The 25,795-nt window shown below is 45.7% G+C and overlaps 3 protein-coding genes and 1 long non-coding RNA gene across 4 annotated transcripts; 2 read left to right on the top strand and 2 right to left on the bottom strand.

Annotated features, from left to right (window-relative positions):
* Positions 1 to 13: 13 nt before the first annotated feature.
* Positions 14 to 1,809, bottom strand: LOC101768483 (two-component response regulator ORR9). Its single transcript, XM_004978587.4, has 4 exons — positions 1,455 to 1,809; positions 1,264 to 1,341; positions 1,099 to 1,169; positions 14 to 412 (listed from the first exon to the last, which is right to left on the bottom strand). Exons 1-4 carry the CDS (start codon positions 1,647 to 1,649, stop codon positions 157 to 159), a joined length of 600 nt encoding a protein of 199 aa, XP_004978644.1. The 5' UTR covers positions 1,650 to 1,809; the 3' UTR covers positions 14 to 156.
* Positions 1,810 to 3,754: 1,945 nt separating this feature from the next.
* Positions 3,755 to 7,122, top strand: LOC111258194. Its single transcript, XR_002678805.1, has 3 exons — positions 3,755 to 4,344; positions 5,804 to 5,878; positions 6,780 to 7,122. It is a non-coding gene; the product is annotated as an uncharacterized LOC111258194 (long non-coding RNA).
* Positions 7,123 to 8,255: 1,133 nt separating this feature from the next.
* LOC101768081 (cytochrome P450 90A4) lies at positions 8,256 to 11,423 on the top strand. The gene is made up of 7 exons (XM_004978586.4): positions 8,256 to 9,065; positions 9,158 to 9,436; positions 10,170 to 10,256; positions 10,370 to 10,448; positions 10,540 to 10,646; positions 10,828 to 10,964; positions 11,106 to 11,423. Exons 1-7 carry the CDS (start codon positions 8,349 to 8,351, stop codon positions 11,206 to 11,208), a joined length of 1,509 nt encoding a protein of 502 aa, XP_004978643.1. The 5' UTR covers positions 8,256 to 8,348; the 3' UTR covers positions 11,209 to 11,423.
* A 6,013-nt stretch (positions 11,424 to 17,436) lies between these two features.
* Positions 17,437 to 22,663, bottom strand: LOC101767679 (2-isopropylmalate synthase A). Its single transcript, XM_004978585.3, has 12 exons — positions 21,839 to 22,663; positions 21,067 to 21,280; positions 20,894 to 20,974; positions 20,682 to 20,771; positions 20,497 to 20,583; positions 20,075 to 20,175; positions 19,502 to 19,535; positions 19,328 to 19,402; positions 18,970 to 19,053; positions 18,752 to 18,886; positions 18,024 to 18,163; positions 17,437 to 17,939 (listed from the first exon to the last, which is right to left on the bottom strand). Exons 1-12 carry the CDS (start codon positions 22,573 to 22,575, stop codon positions 17,810 to 17,812), a joined length of 1,908 nt encoding a protein of 635 aa, XP_004978642.1. The 5' UTR covers positions 22,576 to 22,663; the 3' UTR covers positions 17,437 to 17,809.
* Positions 22,664 to 25,795: the final 3,132 nt, after the last annotated feature.

Raw genomic sequence — 25,795 nt, 5'->3', positions numbered from 1 at the left:
TCGATCTTATCAGTATCCGGTTTACGGGTTCCATTATATTTTGCAAATCAAGGGCTAACATCTGTGTTACAAATTAGCTTGCCAAAAGCTAAGTAAAACAAAGAATAAAGGGAGAAAAAAGGGGGCTAATTCTTCCTATAATCAGTTTGCAGCTAACTAACTGTGCCTTAATCTGTTTGTCTGGGGCAAAACTTCGTTGTCTTCTGCCTTTCTCTTGCGGCTGCTGCTGTTATCGCTGCTGCTGCTGTCGTTTGTGGGGTTACTGCATTCGTTGCTGTTGCTGTCGCTTTGCTGGTGCTGTTCCTGGTAGTGCTCCTTGCATCTGCTTTTCAGTATGTGGGGCTTCAGCTTGCTCATGTCTGATAGCCTCACTGGTTTTAGGAAAAACTCGTCCGCTCCTTCTTCCAGGCATCTGATTCAAAATATCATGAAAATTGGGTCAGTGATTTTACCTAGATCAATATGCACTTAAGTTTTTTTTACTTTTTTTTGTTTCTATCTGTACGTTTGTTTACGGATATCATATCTTTCGATTCTTTCTTGAGTTTGACTTTAATGCCCTCTGAATATATTTTTCCTCCACTTGTGTCTCGTGCAACTAGAAATAGAATAAACCCAGATAAAGACGAGTGGTGCTAGTGAGCTGTCTGCATCAATAAACCTGTTTCATGGATGCGGCAATATGGAAGATCTACAAGATCAGTATGCGTATCATTCCCTATCTTTTTTTGTTATTTTACACCAGATATGTCCAGATTATAGTAGGACGGTGTGAGCTGTGTCATGTGTGGGGCGGTTCCTCTATTATACAACACATGTGACGCCAAATCACTAAGGATTCGGAGAGATTTCCATATCCAGTTTGGTGCTAAACATATTCATTTCTATGCCTCCATACAGAAGAAAAGGAACTTTAACTCTCTAAAAGTTCTCTAATCATGAAGTAATTTTCTAATATTTTTGTTAAACGGCAATTTTGGTTTCTTGATTTACTTCTACAGTTCTACTCAGCCACTGATTAGTATATCTTCACATTTGAGTTTGATTTGTTCTTCAAAAATCAGGAGATAATCTGAAATAATTCATAAGAATTCTCACCTATTGATCCTTGAAGGAATGTTCTCGGACGACATGATCACCACAGGGATATCTCTTAGAGACGATGATTCCTGCTTGAACAAAGCAAGCATACATCTTTTTTTTTAGGTGCTATCTTCTTCAGCAGATCATACCAAGAAACACTAGAGGGAATATGGCAGTTACCTTGATCTTCTTGAGCAGATCATATCCTGTCATGCCAGGCATGCAGTAGTCTGTGATTATCAGATTCACCGCAACCTCCTGATTATCAACAAAGCAGTAGCAGAACCAAAATACATCAGAAACCTTTCCTCAAATTAGGAGCACCACTACACATGGTTTACCAACTCATATCATAAGAAGAGGAAGCTTACCAGCTGATCCGCATGAACAGAAACTGGGCTGCTGTCCTCGCCATGGATCCCCAGGAACTCGAGAGCCTTGCTCCCGGAATCGACAGTGGTGACGTGGAATGAAGAGGTCTTGAGGAGCCTCTCGATGAGCTTCCTGTCTGGGAGGCTGTCGTCCACGGCCAGGACGTGGAACGGAGTCTCCGTGGCCACCGCCATGGAAGAAACTCCCCCTGCTCGTGTTCTTGTGTCTGACTAGGAAGGATGATGGTATGAGCAGCTGCAGAGAGGAAGAGTTGTAGAGGAAACTAAAAAGCAGAGAGGTGCGTGTGCTTGGTATGGGGCTTTGCTTGCCTTTTTTAAGGGTGTGGTTGAGTTGGTATATATACAAGCACTGAGGCACATGAAAGGATTCCAGGAGATATGAGGGAAAGCGAAGGGGGAGAGGAAAGATATGTGGTGACTAAGAAAATCCCACCGCATGGAAAAGCAAGATCCGGGGGCGGATTTGCTCCAAATCTTGCCACGAATTGACTCCATCCGCAACAGAATAGAATAGAGACCGGGGCAGGCAACAGCATCATGAGCCGGACCCCCTCCTCCTCCTCCTCTCTGTATTCTGGAGCAGACTGCAGATAGAAAAGGGTTCACCCACCATTTCCTTTTGTTCCATCCCTCTTTTCCTACTGCTATCATATCTGGCTTTGAGTTCTTGGTTTGTCTGCTTGCCGTGGTGACCTGAAAGGGTGAAAGATACGGACGATCCGTTTTGGCGATTTGGTGAGTTCCTCAGGTATCATCAGTTCACCAAGTTGTCGTTAGTATAAATAAAAAAAGGAAAAAAAAAACAATGTGCTGCCTCTGTAGCCTGTAACCACTTGCTTGGAAATTTGTGATCCCAAGAGATTAGAGTACATGTATGGCTTGTTAGCAACGGACGCGATGGGACTCGTCTGCAGCTAGCTCCCATCGACATCATCCACAGCCAAGCTACCACTGGCCACTGGACACGATGAGATCCAGTCTCTTTCTTCGTTTGGACGACGGATCGCATCGGAGCCCACCCACCCTCAGCAGCAGCTGCAGCAGGAGGATGCGATCGCTTCGGTCTCCTCCCGAATCCGCCACCGATCGCCGGGAAAGCGGCTTCTCCCTGCGCGGCCGATACGCTCGGGATTGCCCCCACGCGTCCCCTCCTTGCCTTTCGCTTTCCTTTGCAGCCGCGATCTCATCTGTCATCTGCACTGCCCGCTGCTTCGACGTGGCCGCGTGGGCAGGCAGGCTGCTAGCTCCATGATGACCATGTGGCTTCTTCCATCGCTAGCGCTGAAGCAGGCGTGTGGGAGATTCTGATGAACAAGCAAATCGTCATCATCGTGGGCGATTCTGTATCATGCACGGCCTGCGCTGGCCTGCGGATTTCCTCACCACAGGAGTAGACGCTAGCTGTTTTGAGGCATCCGCTGCTCACATGATTTCACAAAAATTTTCAATTCTCCGGTTTCAATTTCCCTCCATTCAGCCGTATCTCGTATTATACGTACACTGGGCCAGGCCCAACTACTGGCGCGCGTTTCGAACATGCTAATGGCCGGCCATAGCCCATAGGCCGAGTCTTGTTTTCCCTGAACGTATGGGGCTATGTCGCTAGGCTCGTGGAAGCCCAGTTTTTCACTCTTGAGCAGGACGAAGCCGCGGATCGAAGCAGGCCGGAAACTGAAGAAGAACTGCAAATTGTTACGCTATGAAATTTTTGGATTTGAGGATTTGATTAGAAAGAACAATTAAACAACGATTTTCTCATATTTTTAAAAAAAATTCCAACATTTATTTTCTCGATAGGTAATTTAGTATAGGAAAAACAATAGGTTGTTTTTTTTCTGAATTGAATAAAATGGTTCTATGTGTGTTGCATTCATGCCGATGCATCTTGATGTTTTGTGAGTGCAAATGATTTAAAAATACATTTTTTGTAACGTTCAGATTCCTCTGAGAATTTTCAAGATTTTTCTGAGATTTATTTTCTTTTTTAGAGCTATATCTATTTATTAGAAGGTTGCAGAATCTTTTTCACGAGCTCCAAGTATTTTATTTTGACTCCTCGTATCCCAATCTATCTCTAGGAATTTTTCTTGAATTTTTGGGATTTTTAAAGTATTTTTCGTGAATTAAATGAAGTATCTAGATTTGTTTCCTAGATTTTTTTTCACGGGAATTATTTCAAAAAAAAGAAATTCTTTTCCCTCGGGCCGAGCCTGCGAGGCCCGGTCCAGACCTGCTTGGGGCCTAACCGAGCCCATCCGGACCCAGCTGTCGTTGCCTCGGACTCCAGGCACAGCACGGCGCGCCGCCGGCGGCCTTTCCCTCGGCGTGCGCGCCACGCCAGGGCTCGCCCCGCAGCCCTATAAAAGGGCGACGCCTCCTCCCCTGCTCGCCCTGTTGCTCCGCTCGCTTCTGCGCCGCGCCTCACCCTTGCTCTGCATCACGCGCCGCCACCAGCAGCTTCCGGAGCAGAGCACCACCGCCGGCTCGCCCGATTCGCCGTGCTCGTCGACCACCGGAGCAAGCTAGCGCTGCCAGGAAGACGGTATCGCTGAGCCGCACGCTTTCCACCACCTGCCGCCGTTGAATTGCCGCCAGAGCTCCTCGTCCATTCAGCGCCGCCGCCTGGAGCTGGAGAAGCAGGGAGCCGTCGCGGTCTTCCCCGGCCGATTCGTCGCGCTCGTCGGCCGCCGGAGGGAGCTGGCACCACGGGGAGCACCGCGACGACGAGACGCACCTAGCCAGCCCATCCTCATCATCAATCGATCGCCGGAGCACCGCCGCCACGTGAAGACCCGAGCTGCCCGTCGTCGGTCGCCGTCCGCCATGAAGCCTCCGCCGATGCCGTCCACCTCCGTCCTCTCCGCCGCCGGTGATCACCTCCACGAGAATCCCCCTCGACTTCCTCTCTCGATTCCTCACCTCAGCCGCAAGCCTAGACCACCGGACCGCCGTCTATCACGCCGGCCAGTGAGCCCGTCCGCCATGGCAGCCAGGCCCGAGCTCTTTGCAAAAGAACCCCTAAAGAATCATGTAACGTTTACCTTATTTCTTGTGTGTTGCGAGTTTCCCATAAAACTCCCTGGACCTTTCCAGATCTTTGCAAACCAGTCGTAGCCTATCCTTTAACAGATCTGACCTCGAGGCTTACCTCTTTTGCGAGCATTGTTTCATGTGTCTTGCAGGTCTTCTATCTATCCCTTATTGCCTACGCTTAGCCCTTGTTTACTTGGGAAGTTGGGAGGTGCCAAATTGGTATTTTGCCATAAATGCGACACTGTAGCGTTTCGTTTGTATTTGTGAATTATTGTCCAAATATTGGCTAATTAGGCTCAAAAGATTCGTCTCGCAAAGTACAACAAAACTGTGCAATTAGTTTTTGATTTCGTCTACATTTAGTACTCCATGCATGTACCGCAAGTTTGATGTGATGGGGAATCTTCTTTTTGCATAGTGTCAAAGTTGGGAGTTTTGTAGGAAGTAAACAAGGGGTTAATTATTAGACCCTTGCAGCTTGTCAAGTTCATAGATTCTACGTTTTAGTCCCGTTTCAACCGATTTTTGTTGTGTTACTTAAACAATGTGTTAATGTGTTAGAAGCAATGTTAATCATATTCTTTATTTTATAATTTATTTAAAATATTAATATGATTAAGGACTTATATACTTGCTTTTCTAATTAAAATCTAATTAGAGTTAACCCCGTATTTTCATACTAATATTAATTTGATTAATGCTTATTTAATTAGAGATATACCTTGACTTTTCATAAATTAAACTCAATCTGATTAATGTTTATTTAATTTGTTTTATGAATAAAAGCTACATAAGTTATATCTCGGATTTTCATAACTAAATGTTAATTTGACTAATATGAATATAAATGTATTTTTAATTATATTTGGTTAGTTCAACCCGAATTTGTAAAGATATGCCCTTAGATGTTCTCACGTAAGTTATTTTCCGAATAAATGATTAATTTGTATAATTTGTACCTACACAGTTACAAATAAAAATTCGATTAAGTTTTATTGCGGTTGTTTCAAATACTAATATAGTTTGAGTTAATTCTAACATAAGGTGTTTCTCTGAAACCTTTACACATGATTTTATTGACTTAAAATATTTCTAGTACCTAGTCTTTTGTTGTTTGGTAATAATCTCTCGATAGCTTTATCTTTTCAACTATAACGTTATTTCTAGTCTTTCTCGTCCCTTGCGTTCCTATAATCGAGCCACGCTACTTTAAAGCTTTTCTTGATTGGTGTATTATTCTTAGTTGTCATTGTTGTTTGATTTGCATGCTTGTGCCTGATGATTGCTGCGAGTAGAAGGAATGTCGTTCGAGAGCTTTGAAGAACAAGAGCCGAAGATAATCTGAGCAACGGTACTCTGGATAAAAGCAAGTATGTCCTTGTGCTTTTATCCCAATAACTATATTTAAATCACTATTCATATGCTTGCATTTAATATTGATGGGTCCTATTAAGGTTGGCCTAGCTTTTATGATCATTCCTTGTAAACCTAGGTTTATCTTTCTGTTGGGTAGCTATACTTAGCTGTTATACTTGGGAGTACGGTGGTTCTAATTAATGAAAAATGATGATAAATTTGTTTTATTTATACTATACCTTTCATTAATACAACATCACCATGCTTAATTGGAACATGGAGCGACCACCTAGGAAAACGGTGCAACCACAAGGACTAATTGGCTCTGATCTTGGCTAATTAATTAGAAACTCTAGTTTGTGGTAGCTTTATCGAAAGGGTAAGAGGGGGATACAGTAGTTGGTGTATAGCTTCACAGTTTGAGAGAGATTTATGTATTGCGCTGATCTTGAAACCTTAGCGAGCTATCCTTACTAGGAAATCTTTGTAAAGGCCTTGTAGCGTCCCTATGCAGTTACACCTCGGTAGTGTGATGAGTGTCTGATCAGCACAGCATGGTTGGGTCTAAAGTTCTTCTAAACTTTTACGCGACTACAATAAAGATATGCAACCTCTGCAGAGTGTAAAACTGATATATCAGTCGTGCTCACGTTTAAGAGCGGTCTGCACCCTCACATAATAATTGAACTTGAAGATGGACTTAAATTGTGGTTTATGGTTATGTTTCTACTATATGCTTATGGCCTATGTTCTTGATAATTGTGGGTTGGTATATACGTATATTTTAGTAATCATGTGCTAGTAAAATTTGACCAACTAAAAATGTTTAATGTAGTCAACCAGTCAGCCTTTCCTTGTTTAAGCCTTGTATTAATATTTTCCCCACACTACGATATGTGCTCACCCTTGCTATAGCCAATGTTGCTCAGAAGAAAAAGCTGCTGTGAAGTTGTTGTGAAGATGATACTGAGTTCTAGGCGTACGTAATCCATGATCGATTGTCCGTGAAGTTTGGAGCCTCCATTTCCAGAATTAAGCTGTAAATCTCTGATAGACTTTCTTTTTATTTACGTGATACTATTGTTAATGTAGATCCTAGCATGGTACCATTTGATTTTATTTTAAAATTGGATGTGACACAAATGGAGCCCAACTTCTTTTCTCCCAGCTGCAAATAAATCTTGTCCTGAACTAAAGGAGAAACGCGCGGCTCGGACCTGTCTATGGGCCGATTTTTTTTCGCTGTCAATGTCTTCTGGTGGGCTTGTATAACCGCTTAACTAATCATGTGCACCAAAAGTTTCTCCCATAATCTCAAAAAAACAAAACCAAAAGTTTCTCCCAAAAAAAAGAGGGTCTTTTGCCGCGTCGTTCTGTCACTTCTGTGTGCTGCAGCCAAGCCAAGGTAATCAGCGGGCGGCCTCGCACGGTGTGCGCCACATGCAATGCAAGCCATCCACATGATGGCATGAACAAGCAAATAAGGTTGCATACAAAATTATATCTCTACCACATCACGTATGCTCTACAAATTGCTAGTGGTAGACATATTTTTTCAAAAAAAAATGCAAGTGATAAGAATGTTCAAGGTTCATGACGTGAAGCATCACTACTGTGCACCATTCTTACTGATATTCTGCCACACGAGATAGTGTTTTTTGCACTAGCACTTTCAGTTCCCCATTTGCCAAACACCTTCCACAGTGAGTATAAAACTACAACACCACCATTTTGCCCAAGTGCTTGTTTAAATTTAAAAGAAAAACTCTAATGAGGCCTGGTTCTCTGCCTCCTACTCAAAAACATTCATAACTCACATGGCCTCCGGTTTCCTTCCAAATTTTAAAAAAGGAAAAATTCAAGTGGACCCTATCCCCTCTATTTCTTATTACTCAAACATTCCTCACCACTTTTCACCAACATGGCCACCTTGCCCCCATACGCTGCCATGCATTCCCTTTTGGACCAAAGCAACACTATTTTACGTAACTTTATTATCCAACTCCCAACAACTTAATATTAAAATCCAAAATCTCCAATTAAATATTTTTTAAGAGACAATTAAATAATGTTTTTATTAAAAAATTATCAAACCACCTACAAATATCCCGTCAAAGATTCTCTGGGCGTCGCAGCAGCGCATCACTCCTCGATCCCAGGGTCCGTTTGGATTTATTGCTAGCTTCACCTTGCCTGGCTTTGCCGGGCAAGCCTATCCTTTGCCCGTGCAGGAGAAGAGGCGATCCTGGCTCGCTTGGGTTAGCATGGAAAAACTGGAAAGTACGAGCATCAAGGTGCAGGAACCGAAGTCCAACACCGAGGCCCTCTTCTTGCCCAGCTAGGCAACACAGGAGCCAGCAATATATCCAAACGGACCCTCGGTCACTCCCCGACACCCGCACGCACGCGCTCTTGACTGATCCATCCACTCCCCCAACCAACCGAAGCCAAACCGCACACGGCCACGCCCACGCCCACGCCCCCATGGACGCGAGCGGGGCGCCGCCGCCGCCACTCCTGGCCGCGGCCGCGTTCGCCGCGGCGCTGCTCGCCGCCGCGCTGGGATGGCTCTTCGCCGCGCGGTCGTCCAGGCGGGGCTCGGCGCGGCTGCCGCCGGGCAGCACCGGGCTGCCGCTCATCGGGGAGACGCTGCGCCTCATCTCCGCCTACAAGACGCCCAACCCGGAGCCCTTCATCGACGAGCGCGTGGCGCGCCACGGGAGCGGCGTCTTCACCACCCACGTCTTCGGCGAGCGCACCGTCTTCTCCGCCGACCCGGCCTTCAACCGCCTCCTCCTCGCCGCCGAGGGCCGCGCCGTCGACTGCAGCTACCCGTCCTCCATCACCACGCTGCTGGGCCCGCACTCGCTGCTCCTCACCAGGGGACCCGCGCACAAGCGGCTCCACTCGCTCACGCTCACCCGCCTCGGCCGCCCCGCCTCGCCGCCGCTCCTCGCCCACATCGACCGCCTCATCCTCGCCACCATGCGGGACTGGGAGCCCGCCGCCACCGTGCGCCTCCTCGACGAGGCGAAGAAGATTACCTTCAACCTCACCGTCAAGCAGCTCGTCAGTATCGAGCCCGGGCCGTGGACCGAGAGCGTCCGCCGTGAGTACGTCAAGCTCATCGACGGCTTCTTCTCCATCCCGTTCCCCTTCGCCCACCTCCTCCCTTTCACCACCTACGGACAGGCCCTCAAGGTGCTCACCCGTTTGCCTTTCGTTCCCCCGATTTATTTTTATCCGATGCACATTGCGTTTGCCCTGAAGGTGTGATATTTGATCCGATTCAGGCGAGGAAGAAGGTGGCCGGGGCTCTGCGGGAGGTGATAGGGAAGAGGATGGACGACAAGTTGGAGGATCGTGCCATGGATTCGGAAGACGAGGGGAAGCGGGAGAAGAAGGACATGGTGGAGGAGCTTCTTGAAGCAGAGGATGGGAGCTTCTCCGTGGAGGAAATGGTGGATTTCTGCCTGTCTCTGCTTGTGGCTGGCTACGAGACGACGTCCGTGCTCATGACGCTTGCTGTCAAGTTCCTCACCGAGACACCCACTGCGCTAGCGCAGCTCAAGGTAGGAACTGTGAGAAATTTGTCTGGAAATTAGCAATTCTTTGTTGGAATGTTCGGTGGTAATACCACAATCCTTGTGCACGTGTGGTGGTAGGTACTGTCAACAGTCAAATTAGCTTGGACATTCGGGGGGCTGCGTCAACTGATTTCATAATATGAACTTGTTGCAGTCTTGTCCAACAGAAAATCTGCTCCCGCCTGCTTATTATAGTGGAGTGTTAGAGTAACTTAATCTGTCATACATCAACAGAAAATCTGCTTGTGTCATACATCATACGCCTTCTTTTTATAGTGCTGCTTTTTAAATTCAGATAAACAGTTCGTTCACAGCCTGCAAGGTTACTGTCCAACTTGTTTGATTTTATATGAGCATCCTGCAATAGGTACTGATGTGATGTTGCCTATATCCTTATCTTATTGTTGTCTAGGAATGAATCTGCTATGAACACAACTCCTGATTTCTTCCTGGAACATGTATTTTCTTTTTGCATAAAGATAAGGGTGCCTTATTCCTTCCCATTTCTGTACTTGGAAGTGTGCCAAGGTTATCCAACCAAACAGCCGAAAGTGAGAATCATAGCAGCATCATAATGGGACCGGATCTGAATTTTGAGCTACCTAGTGAAACCTTTGTTTTCACCAATATTTTAAATTACATAATTGTGCCTATGGTCCAAATGTTATTCTGCTTCACAATATGTGAATTTGATTCCAGATATTTGCTGAATTTACAGGAAGAGCATGACAATATCAGAGACATAAAAGGCAAAAACCAACCTCTGGAATGGAGCGATTACAAGTCGATGCCATTTACACAATGTGTAATAAATTTGGAATCCCTATTTTCTTGAATTGCCTTATTGCTATACCATGCCAAAAGCTATATCATTTAAAAGGAACATTTGAGCACAGTGGTACTTAACATTTTTTGCAGGTGATAAATGAAACACTGCGTGTTGCTAACTTAATTAGTGGGGTATTCAGGCGTGCAAACACTGATATTCATTTTAAAGGTATTTCCACAGAAACTATCTTCAAGCAAGTTTCCCAAAAATTTAAACCAGGGATATTCATTCGTTCATAACCTTTTATTTTGTTCATCAGACTACATTATTCCGAAGGGCTGCAAAATATTTGCTTCATTCCGAGCTGTGCACCTTAATACTGAACACTATGAGAATGCTCGGACCTTTGACCCTTGGAGATGGCAGGTACTTGTACAGTCTTTTTTTTTTAAAATAATTTGTACAGTCTTTAGATTGCCACTGTTCTACACATTGTCTGTTATATGCTGGCTTAGGAGAGTAAAACATTGCTATTCTGAGTTGCGTAAATTGGAAATTATTTCTCTAAAATATTCATGAAAAATAATGTATGGTTGTCATTGTGCAGAGTAAGAATAAACTTCAGAACGCGGTAGGTGCCAGTTTGTTCACTCCCTTTGGTGGTGGACCTCGTCTGTGCCCAGGCTATGAGCTTGCCCGGGTTGTTGTCTCTGTTTTCCTCCATCATCTCGTAACGCGCTTTAGGTAAGGCATCCTTATCTACCAAGTTTCTACAGTGTTTTTAGAGCCATAGAATGTTGATAATCATAAGATGAAACATCAATCTGTCTGTGTCTTCCAAACTGGACGCCACTTTGATTGAATTGTGCGCTCATGAATCTGCAGCTGGGAAGAAGCTGAGGAAGATAGGATTGTCTTCTTCCCCACCACCCGAACTGTCAAAGGATACCCCATAAACCTCCGGCGGAGAACAGATTCTGTTTTCTGAACTCATATTAGGTTCCAGTTACCCTTATCGTCAAAGCGAGAGTAAGCATAGATAAGAAAAATATTCCTATTAGTTAGTGAATTTTTTCGTCCCTTTTCTCTCCTTTGTCTGTAACTTGGTACACAAACAGCAGCCAGCAAACTCGTTTTGCTTGTAAAATGACCCAAACTGCTATGAATGCGTACTGGTTACAGATTACATTTTGCCGTGTATCATTTGGCTATCCCCAGGTCTAGCAAAGATGTTGCTAGCTAGTCGCTTATATCGCTGTCCTAATTCGCAAATGATGTGATGAGCCTGTACGATTTGGTGGGCAAGCAAGATGCTGTTCTATCAGCAACAGGAAGGACTGGTCCCTCAGTTTTTTTTTTTTGAAGGGCAGGAGCCTGCCATATCATATAAGAAGGAAAAGAGTGACAGAGTCAAATGTTACAATTAGGAGATTACATGAAGATTATTAGGCTCATTACTCATGACAACCTTTTGGACGCTGAAAATCTAACCCAAACTAGACGCACCACGGGGCTTCCTACGCATGCCTACTTCTTCCTTAATCGGGTGGAAAGGTCCCTCAGATTACCAGCGACCTCTGTCAAGCACATCACCATCACCATCATGAGCTGTTGTTCTGTATCTGCCATCAGCCCTGTCCTGTACCCAGGAGAGGAGATACAGTGGAGATATTGTGTGCTCTGTTCGAGTGTTTGAGTCTTCAGTGCATTCCTAAATGCTGCTCGACAACTGTTGGGTTGCAATAGCATGCGTACGAGCCTACAGTGTGTAATCACAAGTTCAGAAACAGGTGTATGCATTGAAAAGAGCTGCCTGTGCAGAATCAGTCGCCACTGCACGCTTCAAGGGCCCAAAGCATTGCTCAGGCTGCCCAGCAAACAGTGTACCTGCGCAGTGCTGTTGCAACCGAAGATTGTACGTGCACGAACGGTCGCTCATCATCTGCGCCCACCACCGGCGTACGTGATGGTACAGTGACGCATGTTCAGATCCCAGATCTTGGAAACGAGACGCGCGAGTCATGGGCCATGGGGGCTCTCGCCGCTCGTGCACGCCCCTCCCTTTTCGTAGTCTGTTAGGCTGTCACGGTCGCGAAAGGGAGGGCACGGTCCTGTCGGAGCAATCATGCGGCCGATCTCGCCGCCATGTTCGTCCAGCGATCTGCTTTCAACCTTTCAGGGAAGATCTGATCGACCGAGGATGCTTCCTGAAGATGAAGTCATCATGCTTTATCCATGCGTGCTGATAGGAGTATGTAGCTAATCTGCAGTGAGCCAGTGACCAGAGGCAGGGTCTTGCGTGCTGTTGTTGAGAGGAAGTGGGGAAAGGAGAGGCACGCGACAGCACATCTCGCTTGGCTGCACGATACAGTGCGCAGTGGCTGTTGCTCATCCACATGGATAGACAGACAGTCAAATCAAGCACCTATTCTTGTTGATGCATCGCGTGACATGCACGTTCATGATTGCAGATCGTCGGAACTGTACTGTCTCAGCAACGACCACCACTCATGTGTTGCCGACATGAAGCTCCAAAAGAAAAAACTAGCCCTGTACACAGTACACTCCGGCGTTAACCTTGTGTCAGATTCAGACAGGAGCCGGTGACAATGACCACAGTCAAATCAAGCACCTATTATTGAAGGCCATGTTTAGTTACTCCCAACTCCCAACTTTGACACTATGCAAAAAGAAGATTCCCCATCACATCAAACTTGCGGTACATGCATGGAGTACTAAATGTAGATGAAATTAAAAACTAATTGCACAGTTTTGTTGTACTTTGCGAGACGAATCTTTTGAGCCTAATTAGTCAATATTTGGACAATAATTCACAAATACAAACGAAACGCTACAGTGTGCTACAGTACTGTAACAGTAATTTGGCACCTCCCAAATTCCCCAACTAAACACGGCCGAAGTATACGATCGCATGCAGAGAAGAAAAAAGAACAGAAAAAGCGTCCATGATGGGACTAAACAGAGTAGAGAGTAACAGGCGTGGTGGGCTGAGCAAAGCTGCCATGTCGCAACTATGATCATCATCACCATCACAAGACCCTCGTATAGTCGTATCGACAAAGAATTTAATCAGCACACTTTTTTTCCCATCTAACCAAATTAGGTACCGTTTGGAGATACTTACTTCCTGTTTTCTTTCACTGACTTATTTTTAGCACCCGTCACATCGAATATCTAGATACTCATTAGGAGTATTAAACGTAGACTATTTACAAAACCCATTACAGAAGTGGAATCTAAACGGCGAGACGAATCTATTAAGCCTAATTAGTCCATGATTTGATAATGTGTTGCTACAGTAAACATTTGTTAATGATGGATTAATTAGGCTTAATAGATTTCTCCACTTATGTAATAGGTTTTCTAAATAGTCTACGTTTAATACTCCTAATTAGTATCTAAACATTCAATGTGACACGTGCTAAAAATAAGTTAGTGGAAGAAAACGTCCCCTTAAAGTTTAGCACACGTCACATCGAATATTTGATGCTAATTAAGAGTATTAAATATAGATTAATTATAAAACTAATTGCACAGATGGAGTCTAATTCGCGAGACGAATCTATTAAGCCTAATTAGTTCATAATTTGACAATGTGGTGCTACAGTAACTATTGCTAATGATGGATTAAATAGGCTCAATAGATTTGTCTCGCGAATTAGCACAGGATTCTGCAACTAATTAGCTCATATTTAATCCTTCTAATTAGCATCCGAACATCCGATGTTTAGCCGGTTAGTCCTCCTAGTTACCGGTCACGGGCACGATAGTCTCGTCATCCCAGGCGGCGCGGCGGCTGTTGGGCTTGGGCGGCGTCCTCCTCCGCCTGGGTGGGCAGCCTGAAGCGGCAGAGCCGGCTGACGGAGAGCCACTCCACGATGCACCCCTCGTGGAAGTCGTGCGCGCACGGCATCGTCCGCAGCGCGTCGCCGGCCGCGTACCCCTCCAGGCACACCGCGCAGGCGGACTCGCCGTCCTCCTCCCCCTCCTCGCCGCCCGCGGCAGGCCCCTGCGACGGCGCGGGCCGAGGCCGGCACGCTGCGCGTAGCCATCATCGAGCCGTCGTAGAACTCGTGGGGTGCGGTGACGCGGGGTCCTCCTGCTGTCGCCGGCCGCGTCTCGTGGTATATCTGGTGCGGCAACATGAAAACTCCCGGCGGACGCGCCACCTCCATCTGCATGCCCCGGCCGGCGGCGCGTACGTGTGCACGGTCTGCTCGTGATCCGACGAGTGGACAAGCAGCCAAGAAGATGCAAGGGAGGGAGACGGTCTGTCACCAATAGCACCACCAGTGGATACTCTGCGCCAAGCCGAGCCGAGCCATGTCCTTCTTGTCGCGGGTGAGGCTCGCCGCCGGCGAGGGCACCGCCGGTCAACCTCGCCAGGCCCGCCGGTCAACCTCGCCAGGCCGCAGTCAAGGCCGGGCGCTCTGTTTTGTGAAGTCCAGGGACCGCGGGCGGGAATTAGAAGAAGCCAGGAGGTTTTGTGCAAAGTTTTGGCTGTTTTGTTTTGAAAATGCATTCTTTGAACTTCCATAATTCATAACTATTTGTAGAAATTGTTGAGTTCATATTTTCATGTGTGATGCAATAAAAATCATAAATGTCATAGGAAAATGTTTTGCTTTTCCTTTATTTAAACCTCTTTTAAAATTAGGATGTATTTCCTTTAATTGCCTCCTTAAATAGATAAAAAAATTTAAAAAATTCAAAATAAGGACTAAAATATATTTTATAGTTAATAAAAATAAGTGACCTTTTAGAATTTATAAAAATGGTTTATTGAATTTAAAATGCCTTTAAATTCTTTTCTTTGATTAAAAATTAGGATAAATCCTATTTAATTGATTTATAATTATTCCTTGATGAAAAATATAAGGAGCTCTTATTTGAATAGGTTAGCCTTTATAAAATTAAGAGGATGGTTATTTTATTTTACTTATCATTCATTGCATCTTTCCGTATAGCAGAGCCGCTGGAAGTAGAGTACGTGGAGATCCCATCCGAGCTAGCCCTAGAAGGCGAGGACGTGATCGTGGTAGAGCAAGTTCCCGAAGCTGCCCTGGAACTCGTTGTCAAGACCACTGACCCCGAGGAGCAGCAAGGCAAGCTCCGGTGCTTTAATCATATTTAACCTTGCTAATTTGAGTCCAAATTGTTATATTTCATGATTGTGCATTAAGTCTAGGAGTTGAGTGGAGTCCTTTTAAACATTCCTACCTTAACAAGGACATCTTTGCCACCTGTTCAAAAAGAATAAAAGGTTAGTGTCGCAGAAGTCAAGTAATTCCCTGTTACTTATGCAAAAATTTGTTAGATTGCAAAACAACTTGTTTAATGAAAGGCCGGGTAGGACATTGGCCTCATGATAAAAGGTGATGTTGGATGTTGATGAAGAAGTTGAGAGTTTGGTCCTGCTGGATAATGGATCTAAGGCCCGTTTGATTGGTGGCCTTTAGGTCAAGCTTTGAACGCACTAATCACATGCCGGTATGTGGGACCCGGTAAACTGACGTACTTCTGAGGTGCCGAACTTTGAACTGTGACTCGCCGTGCTTGATGTGGACCGGTGGGCGGGGTCGTGGGCATTAACTCATGGGACCTTTGACTGGACAATGATGTACACGAGGACACGACCTCGGGCTATGCGAGCTCAGTTCAGGTGACGAAAGACAAGGAGGGAAAAGTTGCCACGTGCGATCCGACGGGTTGTGCACGTGTCGTCTGGTTAGCTCCATCTCCTGTAGGATGTGAATCACCACACTTCTCGGATATGAATACCGCTTGATCTCTGACCATCATCGTAAAGTTGCTCGCTAATGATGTTTATAAATGTTGTATGATGTTACCATGCTTGTATTGGCTTGGAGTCCAAACTTTGAAACATAAGCCGTCTAGCAACTAACATGTAATAAAAGATGTTCTAAGGATCTACTCTTAGTAAGCTTTGCTAGCTTATCCCAAGTCAACAAGAAACCCAAAGAAAACCTTGCATATCCTTTGAGTCTTTTCCGTTGACGGGTTAGTCTTGCTAAATACTTTAGTACTTAGGGTTTGTGTAATCTTGTTGCAGTTGAAGAAGGTCATTAGATGGCCTAAGCTTGAAGGACTCCAGAAGATGAGAAATACGTTGTGGGCACGACGTGTCTCTTTTTAGTCTCGTTCGTTTGAATAAGCTTTTATAATGTTACCGTCTCTGACTTTAAGCGAAGTGATTTGTTTTTAAAACCCTCTTAGGTACTGGTATTGTATGTTAAGGTAACTCTCTTATAGTTCGTAATAATCCGTTGCTGTAAATTATTTGTTTAAAGCTGTAATATCTGTAACAAGCTCCTACGTGTGAGATCTTGGATGTATGGATGAAACATTAATGTGGAGTCTTCGTACTGATTCAAGTACGCAGCGTGTTGGACGCCCAAAGCCTAACCGGCATACTTGAGTCAGTTTAAACTAGACGGTTCTGCCATAGTAGGTGCAGGCGGTGGCGCGGAGATAGAGTCGCGGCCTCGCGGGTTGCTATCGAATAAAAAAAAGAAGAAACGGGAACAAGGAGAAACAGAAGGAAGCGAAAGAAAAGTTTAAAAAAGAAAAAATGGAAGAAAAAAAGTGGAAATAAGAAAAAAAAAATAAGGTTTAAAATTACTAATTTTTATTTCATATATATTATATTATCAATTGATAACCAAACGTAAAATCATATGTGCATGTGTTATATATGTGCAAGGGCATAATAGACATTTGACCTCCTCCGTTCAATATAAAAGGTTAAGAGAAGCCGTTTTACCAAATGTTTTCTAAAAAGACAAGTCAAAATCAGAAAAAACTGCTTTACCAGAAAAGCTAGAGCTATAGCTATTTTTGCACGAGGTAGAGCAGTGCTAAACGAACCCTGAATAGCATATCATTACGAAGGAGAAATTTCATTAAGCTTGGCTCAAATCAGGCCAAGGTGCGCCTTGCAAGACGTTTGGTCGTTTGGGACTTCGGTTTAGTGGAGCAATGGATCAACTATTATGGTTGTACTGTTTCAAATTGTAGGTCTTTTTAGGTGCATATTTTTTACTATACATCTAAATATAGTATATATCTAGATGCATAACGGAGAAAACACCGCAAAAGCCTAAAAGCTGCTGCCTCTTCTAAGCCAAAGAGGCCTCCCTCCAAAAGAACAGTGCATTCCTCAGACATGGAAGAATGAGCCAAAAGGGGTATATATAAAAGGAAAAAGGAGGTAAATCCGATCCATTATAATCCCAATTACCAGAAAAGACGACAGATTTGGGGGTTGTGAAATCGTCGATAGACATAGAACCCTAGTATTATTTCCTTCAATAAAGTATGGTCTATAACATACAAATTGTACACTGCATAGGCCAAAATCTTCATGCCTGTCCTAAGCAGCCGATCCTCCAAAACGAACGGCACAATCTTCACGCTGACGAAGGGAAAACCCCAATATTAACCCAGCCTATACTGAAACCAAATGTTGCTCTGAAGAGTTGGTCGAGAGCTCTTTCATCGCTCAGCCCATATGAGAACCAAAGGGAACGCCGAGCTCACTCCTTGCTTTAAACGCTTGTGCTCTCAGGTACTTCGCTGCTGGCTTTTACAGCACCAGCAAAACTGCACATCTTGTTCAGGGCACTCAGGTAAGCTCTGACGCTGGACACAACAACGTCCATTGATGCCCCACTCCCACTGAAGTCAACAAGCACAAGAGATGAGGTAACAAATAGCAAGAGAGCATAAAAGACATGAAAACGGATTTGAAAGGGCTATAACCTGAAGGAGCGATTCAAAGAAGTCAAGGCATGCTTGGAGTTGCTGCTCACATCTCCAGTGATAACCACTCGAGTTGTTGCAATTGCGTCAATGCCTTCTGTGACTGAAGTCATACCATATTCTCGGAGAACAGTTGGAATCTGCAGATTGTATGTTCCATTAGATTTCTCTTGATCTTGATCAAATGATCACCGATGAGACAAAATAATTGAGTCAATGCATTAGGTCCAATCCTGGCTGCACCGGTTAGTCCATTTGTATATCTACTCAAGATTGATAGAGACAAGCCATGTTATATTCAGTACATGTTAGATTAGTTATTTTTTCACGCGCAATTTTTAACTAAGTCAGAAACTGTTGTCAATAGAATATCTATGTCATCTCACATTGTATGATACCACATCATTGAATTGAACCTTGGTACCTTCCCAAGTAGCACAACTGACACATCACGTCTTATGCTTCTAAAACGTTCTCAGACTTGATACTATGACGAGTCATGGAATCTACAAGTCATGCCACTATAAAACCCGTGTATCATTTCTCTTGAAATTCTCAAATCCTAATAAAATTTGTGCAGTTTAACAGGTTATCATGGTGATAATATGCCAACGGTTCACCAGATACTATTTCCATTATTATCAAAAAAATAGTGCATTTTAATATTCCATCCCATTACAAAAAGTCTACCAGTGCAAGAAAGGTGAATAAATGTGGCGGAAACAAACCTGGATTATTTCGTCAACAGCCTTGTAAGCTGCATCGACTGGGCCTGTTCCGACACAACATGCTATTTTCTCCTCTCCATCTGGTGCTATCAGTTTCACAGTTGCTGTAGATAAACCAAGTGTTCCACATGTTGCCTGCAAAGAAGCGCATAACATTTCAAGCTTAGCATATCATGTTCCTATCAACCAAAGTTTAGCCGACTGCAGCTCAGCTATACCTGTACAGCAGCAAGGGACCAAATAACCTTAGGCTGGAATATCTCATCTGACAATAATGCTTCTATGTCTTCATCAGTTACACGCTACAAAGGGTGAAGTAACTGGTGAGTTTTCATGCATAGTGCGTGTATGAAGTGACAGATGCATATTATAATAACAATTTGATAAACAATGAGCATGGAAGCAAGTAGCCCTCCAAGGAAATGTAATGATCCAATAAAAAGGTGTACTGGTGTAGGATAACATGGTGAGATGGCGAAAATAAAAGAAGGTGAAAGTTATTAATCAATGAATGCAATGTTTAGATAGATAATAATAAAATGTAGCAATAGAGCAAGTACTTTGGAAAAGCCTCACCTTTTTTTTCTCTGCAACCTCTTTGTACCGTTTAAAGAAGTCCTCGAATTCCTTGTCACTGATTTCATATCCAAGCTACAAGATGAACAATGATGATGTCATCTGGTAACACTAATAATTGAAACAGAAGAACTCTAGTTGTGACTAGAAACAAAGAAAATATCTAAGATGTACCTCCACTAGCTTAGATCTCACGGCATGCCTTCCACTGGAAAAACAAGAACAGAAAACATTACTATGAATGAGATTATCAAATTTGACCTAATTTATCGATGTATGCCTGCATAATTGCATTTGAGCACAAAATATCCAATTCACCTAACCTAGAAGTGTATGAAAATATATTGCATTTGAGGACAAAACCATCCTAGAAGCATAAACACGACTAAATGTTTGATTAAAAAGCTCTTACACGCCAAACAATCAAGGTCCAGTTCAAGAATATAGCATGTCATAGCATAATGATAGAATTCTAGAATCTAGGTCATGACCGTAGTGTAATGCTTTACATCATACCCTACTACCATACTTTTTTAACACTTATTGTACACATGCCACCAATAGACTGCTAACACCTATTTGCATTCAAAATGTAAGCATTTGGGGCTCCTTAGTAGGAGCATGACCACCAAATCAGTAAATAAAAAACAAGTTGATGAGAGAAATCTCCTGGAGAAACATCACAACATAATTTATTTATTTTTTTGAGAAAGTGAGCTAAAGAGGGGAAGGCGTGTTGCATGATACCTGAGTTTCCCAAGAACAATTCCAAATTCATTTGCACGAGTTAAACCAATATCATCAGGTGATATTATTTCATAAGTTCCTTTATATTTAAGCATCCCATCCTGCAAAAATCAAAACAGAAGAAAATTGACATGCAGAACCATTCTAGTCTATAACCAACACAACTAATTATAGTTAAATCATATATCAATGTGATCATCAGCTATAAAAATTATATATCTCAGAGGCTGAGAGCAATGATGCAAGGTGAAGCCAAGACTGATCCATCACAATGGTAAGAATAGTGATTTACATGTTGCGAACAACTACCGAGGAGGTGTAAAGGAGAAATCCTATGGATTTAAAAACAACCAACCCACAACTGCTATAAGTCTATAAGTCCAATAAGCTGATGTAGTAAAGGAGACTGCAAATATGTTTACCTGATGGATTCCACTTTCATGAGCAAAGGCATTGGCACCAACAATAGCTTTGTGTGGTTGTACATGAAGTCCACTGTGCTCTTGTACCTAAAATAATAAGACCATTGCGCCAGAAATTTCAGTCATCTGGAAAATGTAAAAGAGACCAAAAGGAAAATAAACAAGAGAAGAAACAATTATTGTACCATTTTGCTCGTCAAAGTAATATGTTGGGAATTGATTCCAGTATATAGACCATCTAAGAGTTCCCCACGACACTTAATTGCCATGACAACCTGAAAATGAGGCCAGAAAATATTAGGCATGTACAAACAAAAAATTCATATTCCTTTTCACAGCCTATCTGACTATTCCGTAAGGTATGTCAGCACATAATATGACTAGTACATGAGCTCACCTCCTCCAAAGATGCATTTCCGGCTCTTTCACCAATACCATTAATAGTCACCTCTAACTGACGCGCTCCTGCACGAGCACCCTAAAGTTAAGTCAAATTAGTAACCTGGTTTAAGATTAGGCCATTGATAATAGATCGTATAAAAATGGAAATAAATAAGGAAAAGGTAGTACCGCTAATGTGTTGGCAGTCGCAAGGCCAAGGTCATTCTGGCAATGAGTGGAAATGATAGCATTTTCAATTCCAGGAGTGTTTGCCTTTATGTCAGCAATCAAGTTCCCAAATTCATAAGGAAGAGTGTATCCAACAGTGTCCGGGATGTTGAGAGTTGTAGCTCCAGCTTTTATGACTTCCTCTAGTATATGATACAGAAACTCTCTATTTGACCTGGATGGCGAAGTGAAATTTATCATGCCACAGCCTTGTGGACACCAGAAAATGGGATCTTTTTGTTTGTAAATACTATAAAAAAATTGTGGGTGTCCTAGCATGAGCTTACTGTGTGTATTCCTTTTGTGACAGTGAACTGGCCAAGGAGAAAAAATATATATAATTCAAATCCGCCAATAAGCAAGCTTACAAGTTTACTTATGGTTGAACATAACAACAAAATTTCGGTAGTCACCAACTATTACCCTGTTTTGATTTGTTAATAAAGTCAGCTTCCAAAATGTAGATAGTACCCCACCACCTTTTTCCCCACCAAGTGATGCTACTTTGCAAGCTAGAAGAAGCTCAGTAGTATTCAACAAGTAGCAATCACTTTGCCGTTAAATTTGGACCACTTTGGTGCATAACTGCACAGATATTATCGGTTGATTTGAGAACTTAGTTAAGTCAGATGGAAGTTTCAGAACATGCTAAAGTTTCAGGTACCAAACATTCGGACCTTATCCAAGCAAATTGAGATGAATGATCAACAAAATTTGCAATTAATAGCAATACCTTCCAGCGTCCTCGGGGCTGAATTCGACATCAGGGCATCCCAGGCTACGGGCGTACGCCACCATCTCCCTGGCAATCGCCACCACCTGCTCGGGCGTCTTCCTGAGCTTGTGCTGCATATGGATCTCGCTGGTGGCGATGAAAGTATGTATCCTCGGGCGCCGCGCGTGCCTGACGGCCTCCCAGGCTGCGTCAATGTCCTTCCTATTGCACCGCGAGAGGCCGCAGATGACGGGCACGTGCCCTTCCTCCCCGACGGGGGTGTTGCCGACCTCGATGGCGATGGAGCGCACGGCGTCGAGGTCGTCGGGGGAGGAGGCCGGGAAGCCGGCCTCGATGATGTCGACGCCGAGGCGGGCGAGCTGGCGCGCGACGACGAGCTTCTCGGCGCTGGTCATGGTGGCGCCCGGGGACTGCTCCCCGTCGCGGAGCGTGGTGTCGAAGATGCGGACGTAGTTGGGGTCGTCGATGCGGCTCGGGACGTACTCGGGCCGCCGCCGCGGCAGCTGCTGCTGCTGCTGGTGCTGAGACGACGCCCGGATGGGCCGGGCCAGCGCGCGGAGGCGGCGGGCGCTGGGGCTCGCCCTGACGCCCGCGGCGGCGGAGAGGCCATGGGCGAAGCGGGGGGCGGCGCGCGAGGAGAGGGCTGGGGGTTGGGATGGGGATGGCAGGCGGTTGGCGATGGGGGTAGGGGGTTGTTGGGTGGTGGAGCAGAAGGGTTTAGCGGAGGCGGCCATGGTCGTCGGGGTGGGTCTCGTCGGCGGACTCAGGGGGGGAGCACGGGGGTTTAGGGGACGGTGGCGGCTGCTTTGGCCTTAATTAAGGAAGGAAACCGCCGAAATGTGACATGGAAATGACTTGACACCTTCTTGTATCCTCATCTGAACGGGTTGGTTTCGTAGCCGGCACGGAGGCAGCTCGACTTGGGCCATGGTTGATACGATTCTTGTAACCACGATTTGAATCTAAATGAAGATTTTTTCGCTTCTCGTTTTCCACCACCTCTCGTAATTTAAATTTTTAAATGAGCTTATCACATGAGTAAAAATTGATGGAAATAAGCAAAATATTTAGTGCGATTCTCGCTTATTTTCACGAAAGAAATGGGACTTAGGGGGTGTTTGGGAGGGGGTGCTAAATTTTAGCACCCCCATTTTAGTCACTTTTAGCCTCTCCTCCTCCCAAACACCTAGGCTAAAATGGAGGGGCTAAATTTTAGCCCCCCATAATCCATTAGCCCTCCAAGAGGTGCTAAAATTGACTAGAAGTGCTAAAAGTGGTCCCCCTCCTCCATTTTTCCACCGGTACCCTCCCCTCTCTCCTCCCCCACGCTCCTCTCTCTCCTCCGCGCCCGGCCTCTGTGGCCCGCGCCGCCCGCCCGCTGCGCCGCCGCCCAACCTCCGCCGCCCGCCGCTCGCCTCGCCGCCGCCCGCGCCGCCCGCCCGCCGCCCGCCGCGCCGCCGCCCGCACCGCTCGCTCGCCCGCCGCCCGCCTAGCCGCCGCCCGGCCTCCGCCGCCCGCGCCGCCCGCCACGCCGCCGCCCGGCCTCCGCCGCCCGCGCCGCCCGGCCTCCGCCGCCCGCGCTGCCCGCCCGCCGCCCGCTGCGCCCCGCGCCCCGACCGGCCCCGCCACCGCTGCCGCTGCCGGATCGAATGTGCCATCCTCATCTGGTGCCCGGCCTCGGCACCGCCGCCTCTGGTGCTGCTCCGTGACGAGCTCGGTCTCCTCCTCCCCGAAGGTGGCCGCGGCACGCGCCGCGCCCTCGGCGATGCCGGCGTCGGGCTCGTCGTCGACGGAGACCGGGATGGAGCCCCAGTCGGCGCCGTAGAGCACGGAGGTGGGGCGGACGTGGAGCAGCACGACGGCATCCCTGGGGCGGAGGTAGTTCTTGACGGCCCACTTGACGGCGAAGGCGGACTCGTCCGAGAGGTCCACCGTGATGCCAGAGCAGTCCGCCTCGCCACTGCCGCTGCAGCCGGATCCGCGCCGCGCCGGCTCATCCCCTGCCCTGCCGCCGCGTTCCGCCGCCTCCTCGGCGCGCTCGCCGGCGACGCTGCTGCTGGCGGCTTGCGCCCCGCGGCCACCCAAGAAGCCCCTGCTGAACTCCAGCTGAGAGGAAAACGGTGGGAGGGGCAGCACAGCAGGGGCAAAAGGGACATTTTACAGAAGAGGTGCTAAACTTTAGCCCTCTTTCCAAACACCCAAGGTGCTAAACTTTAGCCCTTTCATTTGAGGGGGCTAAATTTTAGCCCAAGGCTAAATTTTAGCACCCCTCTCCCAAACAGGGCCTTAGACCAGTTGAGCAGACGCCGGCGCGCCGCCACGGCGAGCAGTGGTCCTCTAGCGTAACGAACTTTCGCCGTCAGCCTGGCCCACAAGATTCAAGGCCAAACGGCTCCACCTCACATTGCTTTTGTGGGGGCTCGGATAAGCTCGTCTATGATGACTCCTAGTTACATCAACGTCAACGAGTTGTTTTTAACTTTTTCACCGCATCGGGGGCATGTTTTCAGTTGACTTTTCAAGTCGTCATCTCAGATGCATTGAGCCAGCTGAGTAGCTGCTGATGGCACATGGTAAAGAAAAACGAATCGTGAAGCAGATGTCTATCGGAGTTTGGTTAAGTTATACGAAAGCCAATTCAACTCACCCCAACTGACGACATGAACAACACAAAATTTTGCTGCACGCAAAACATTAGCTTGGTGCCTTGGCCTGGCAACATCACCATGGTCAGTAGTCAGTTAACAATTGCAAATCCTGCATCATATCACTTTATGCTTCCTACTTGAGGCAGTGAGGTAAAACCTAATTCATCTTATTTTCCCCTTCTCTCTTCGACTGCATCTACGGATCCCCCCCACAGTTTGTTCCCAAAACTTGCATTGTAACGGCAAAGAGATTAGCATGAACTGAGAACTGAAATAATGGATAACTCTCACCCGTGTGGCTTGCATTGTAGTAAGGCCAAATAGATTAGGACCACGAACTGAGAACTGACTGCAGAAACAGAACAGCATGGTAAAAGGTTGGATAGGAATCTCTACTAAGACTTGCTGTTCCAACAGTAATATTTGCAACCTACCATTTACAGCATATATAAAACACATCCATCAGTACGGTTACGATTGCAAACTAGCTGGTAAATTTATAACATGAGGATCACCAGTAGCAAGGTGTTATAACAACATCATCAGGACAATAAATAGCATATATGCATCAGTATAGGACGGTAAATAACATGGGAATCAATCGCTAGTACAAGAAGATATATACACCTAGATTAATTTGGGGAGCTGGACAGTGAGACTACTTAGGCCCCCTTTGGCACGACTTCCTGAAGCCCTGCCAAACGGGAGGATGCGAAATAGCTTCGTCGTCGGAGCCCCACGTCTTGTGCTGAGAGGAGTCGGAAGAGGGAGGAGGAGGAAAAAAAAACAGCTCCCCGTGGCTCCTCTTTTCGTTTCCCATCCTTGCCCTCGGTGGAGGGCCCGCGGGCAGGCGGAGGCCGCAGTGCCAAGTGACCGACTACGGCTGGAGACGGGGAAGGAAGGGAAAAGGGAAAAAGGAAAATAAAAGAAGAGAAGAGAAAAAAAGTAAAAAAAACATAGGTATTATGGATATTTCACCTTCCTATTCATTTGGAGAAGCCGTTTTACCAAATATTTTCTCAACCAGACAAACCGGAGCTAAAAAAAGCTGCTCCACTAAAGAAGCCACATCAGCAGCTCTACCAAACGAGCCCTTGATCGGTGATCTCGACCTTCGTATAATCCTTTTTACGGAACTGCTTAATGAGAGTCTCCTCGTAGTCCAGTATCTTGTCAGAGATAGCCTTTTCTTGGGTATAGAATTCGCGGAACTTCTGAGTACGATTGGGCAGCTCCTCCTCAAGGAAACCATCAAGGGGCTTGTGAGGGTTTAAGATCATGTACTTACTCGATGAACGCCCGTGGC

This window comes from Setaria italica, chromosome VIII (genome assembly GCF_000263155.2).
Source record: "Setaria italica strain Yugu1 chromosome VIII, Setaria_italica_v2.0, whole genome shotgun sequence".
Classification (NCBI taxonomy): Eukaryota; Viridiplantae; Streptophyta; class Magnoliopsida; order Poales; family Poaceae; genus Setaria; species Setaria italica.
Note: the sequence above shows the minus strand (reverse complement) of the source record. Positions and strands in the feature narration are given on the sequence as shown.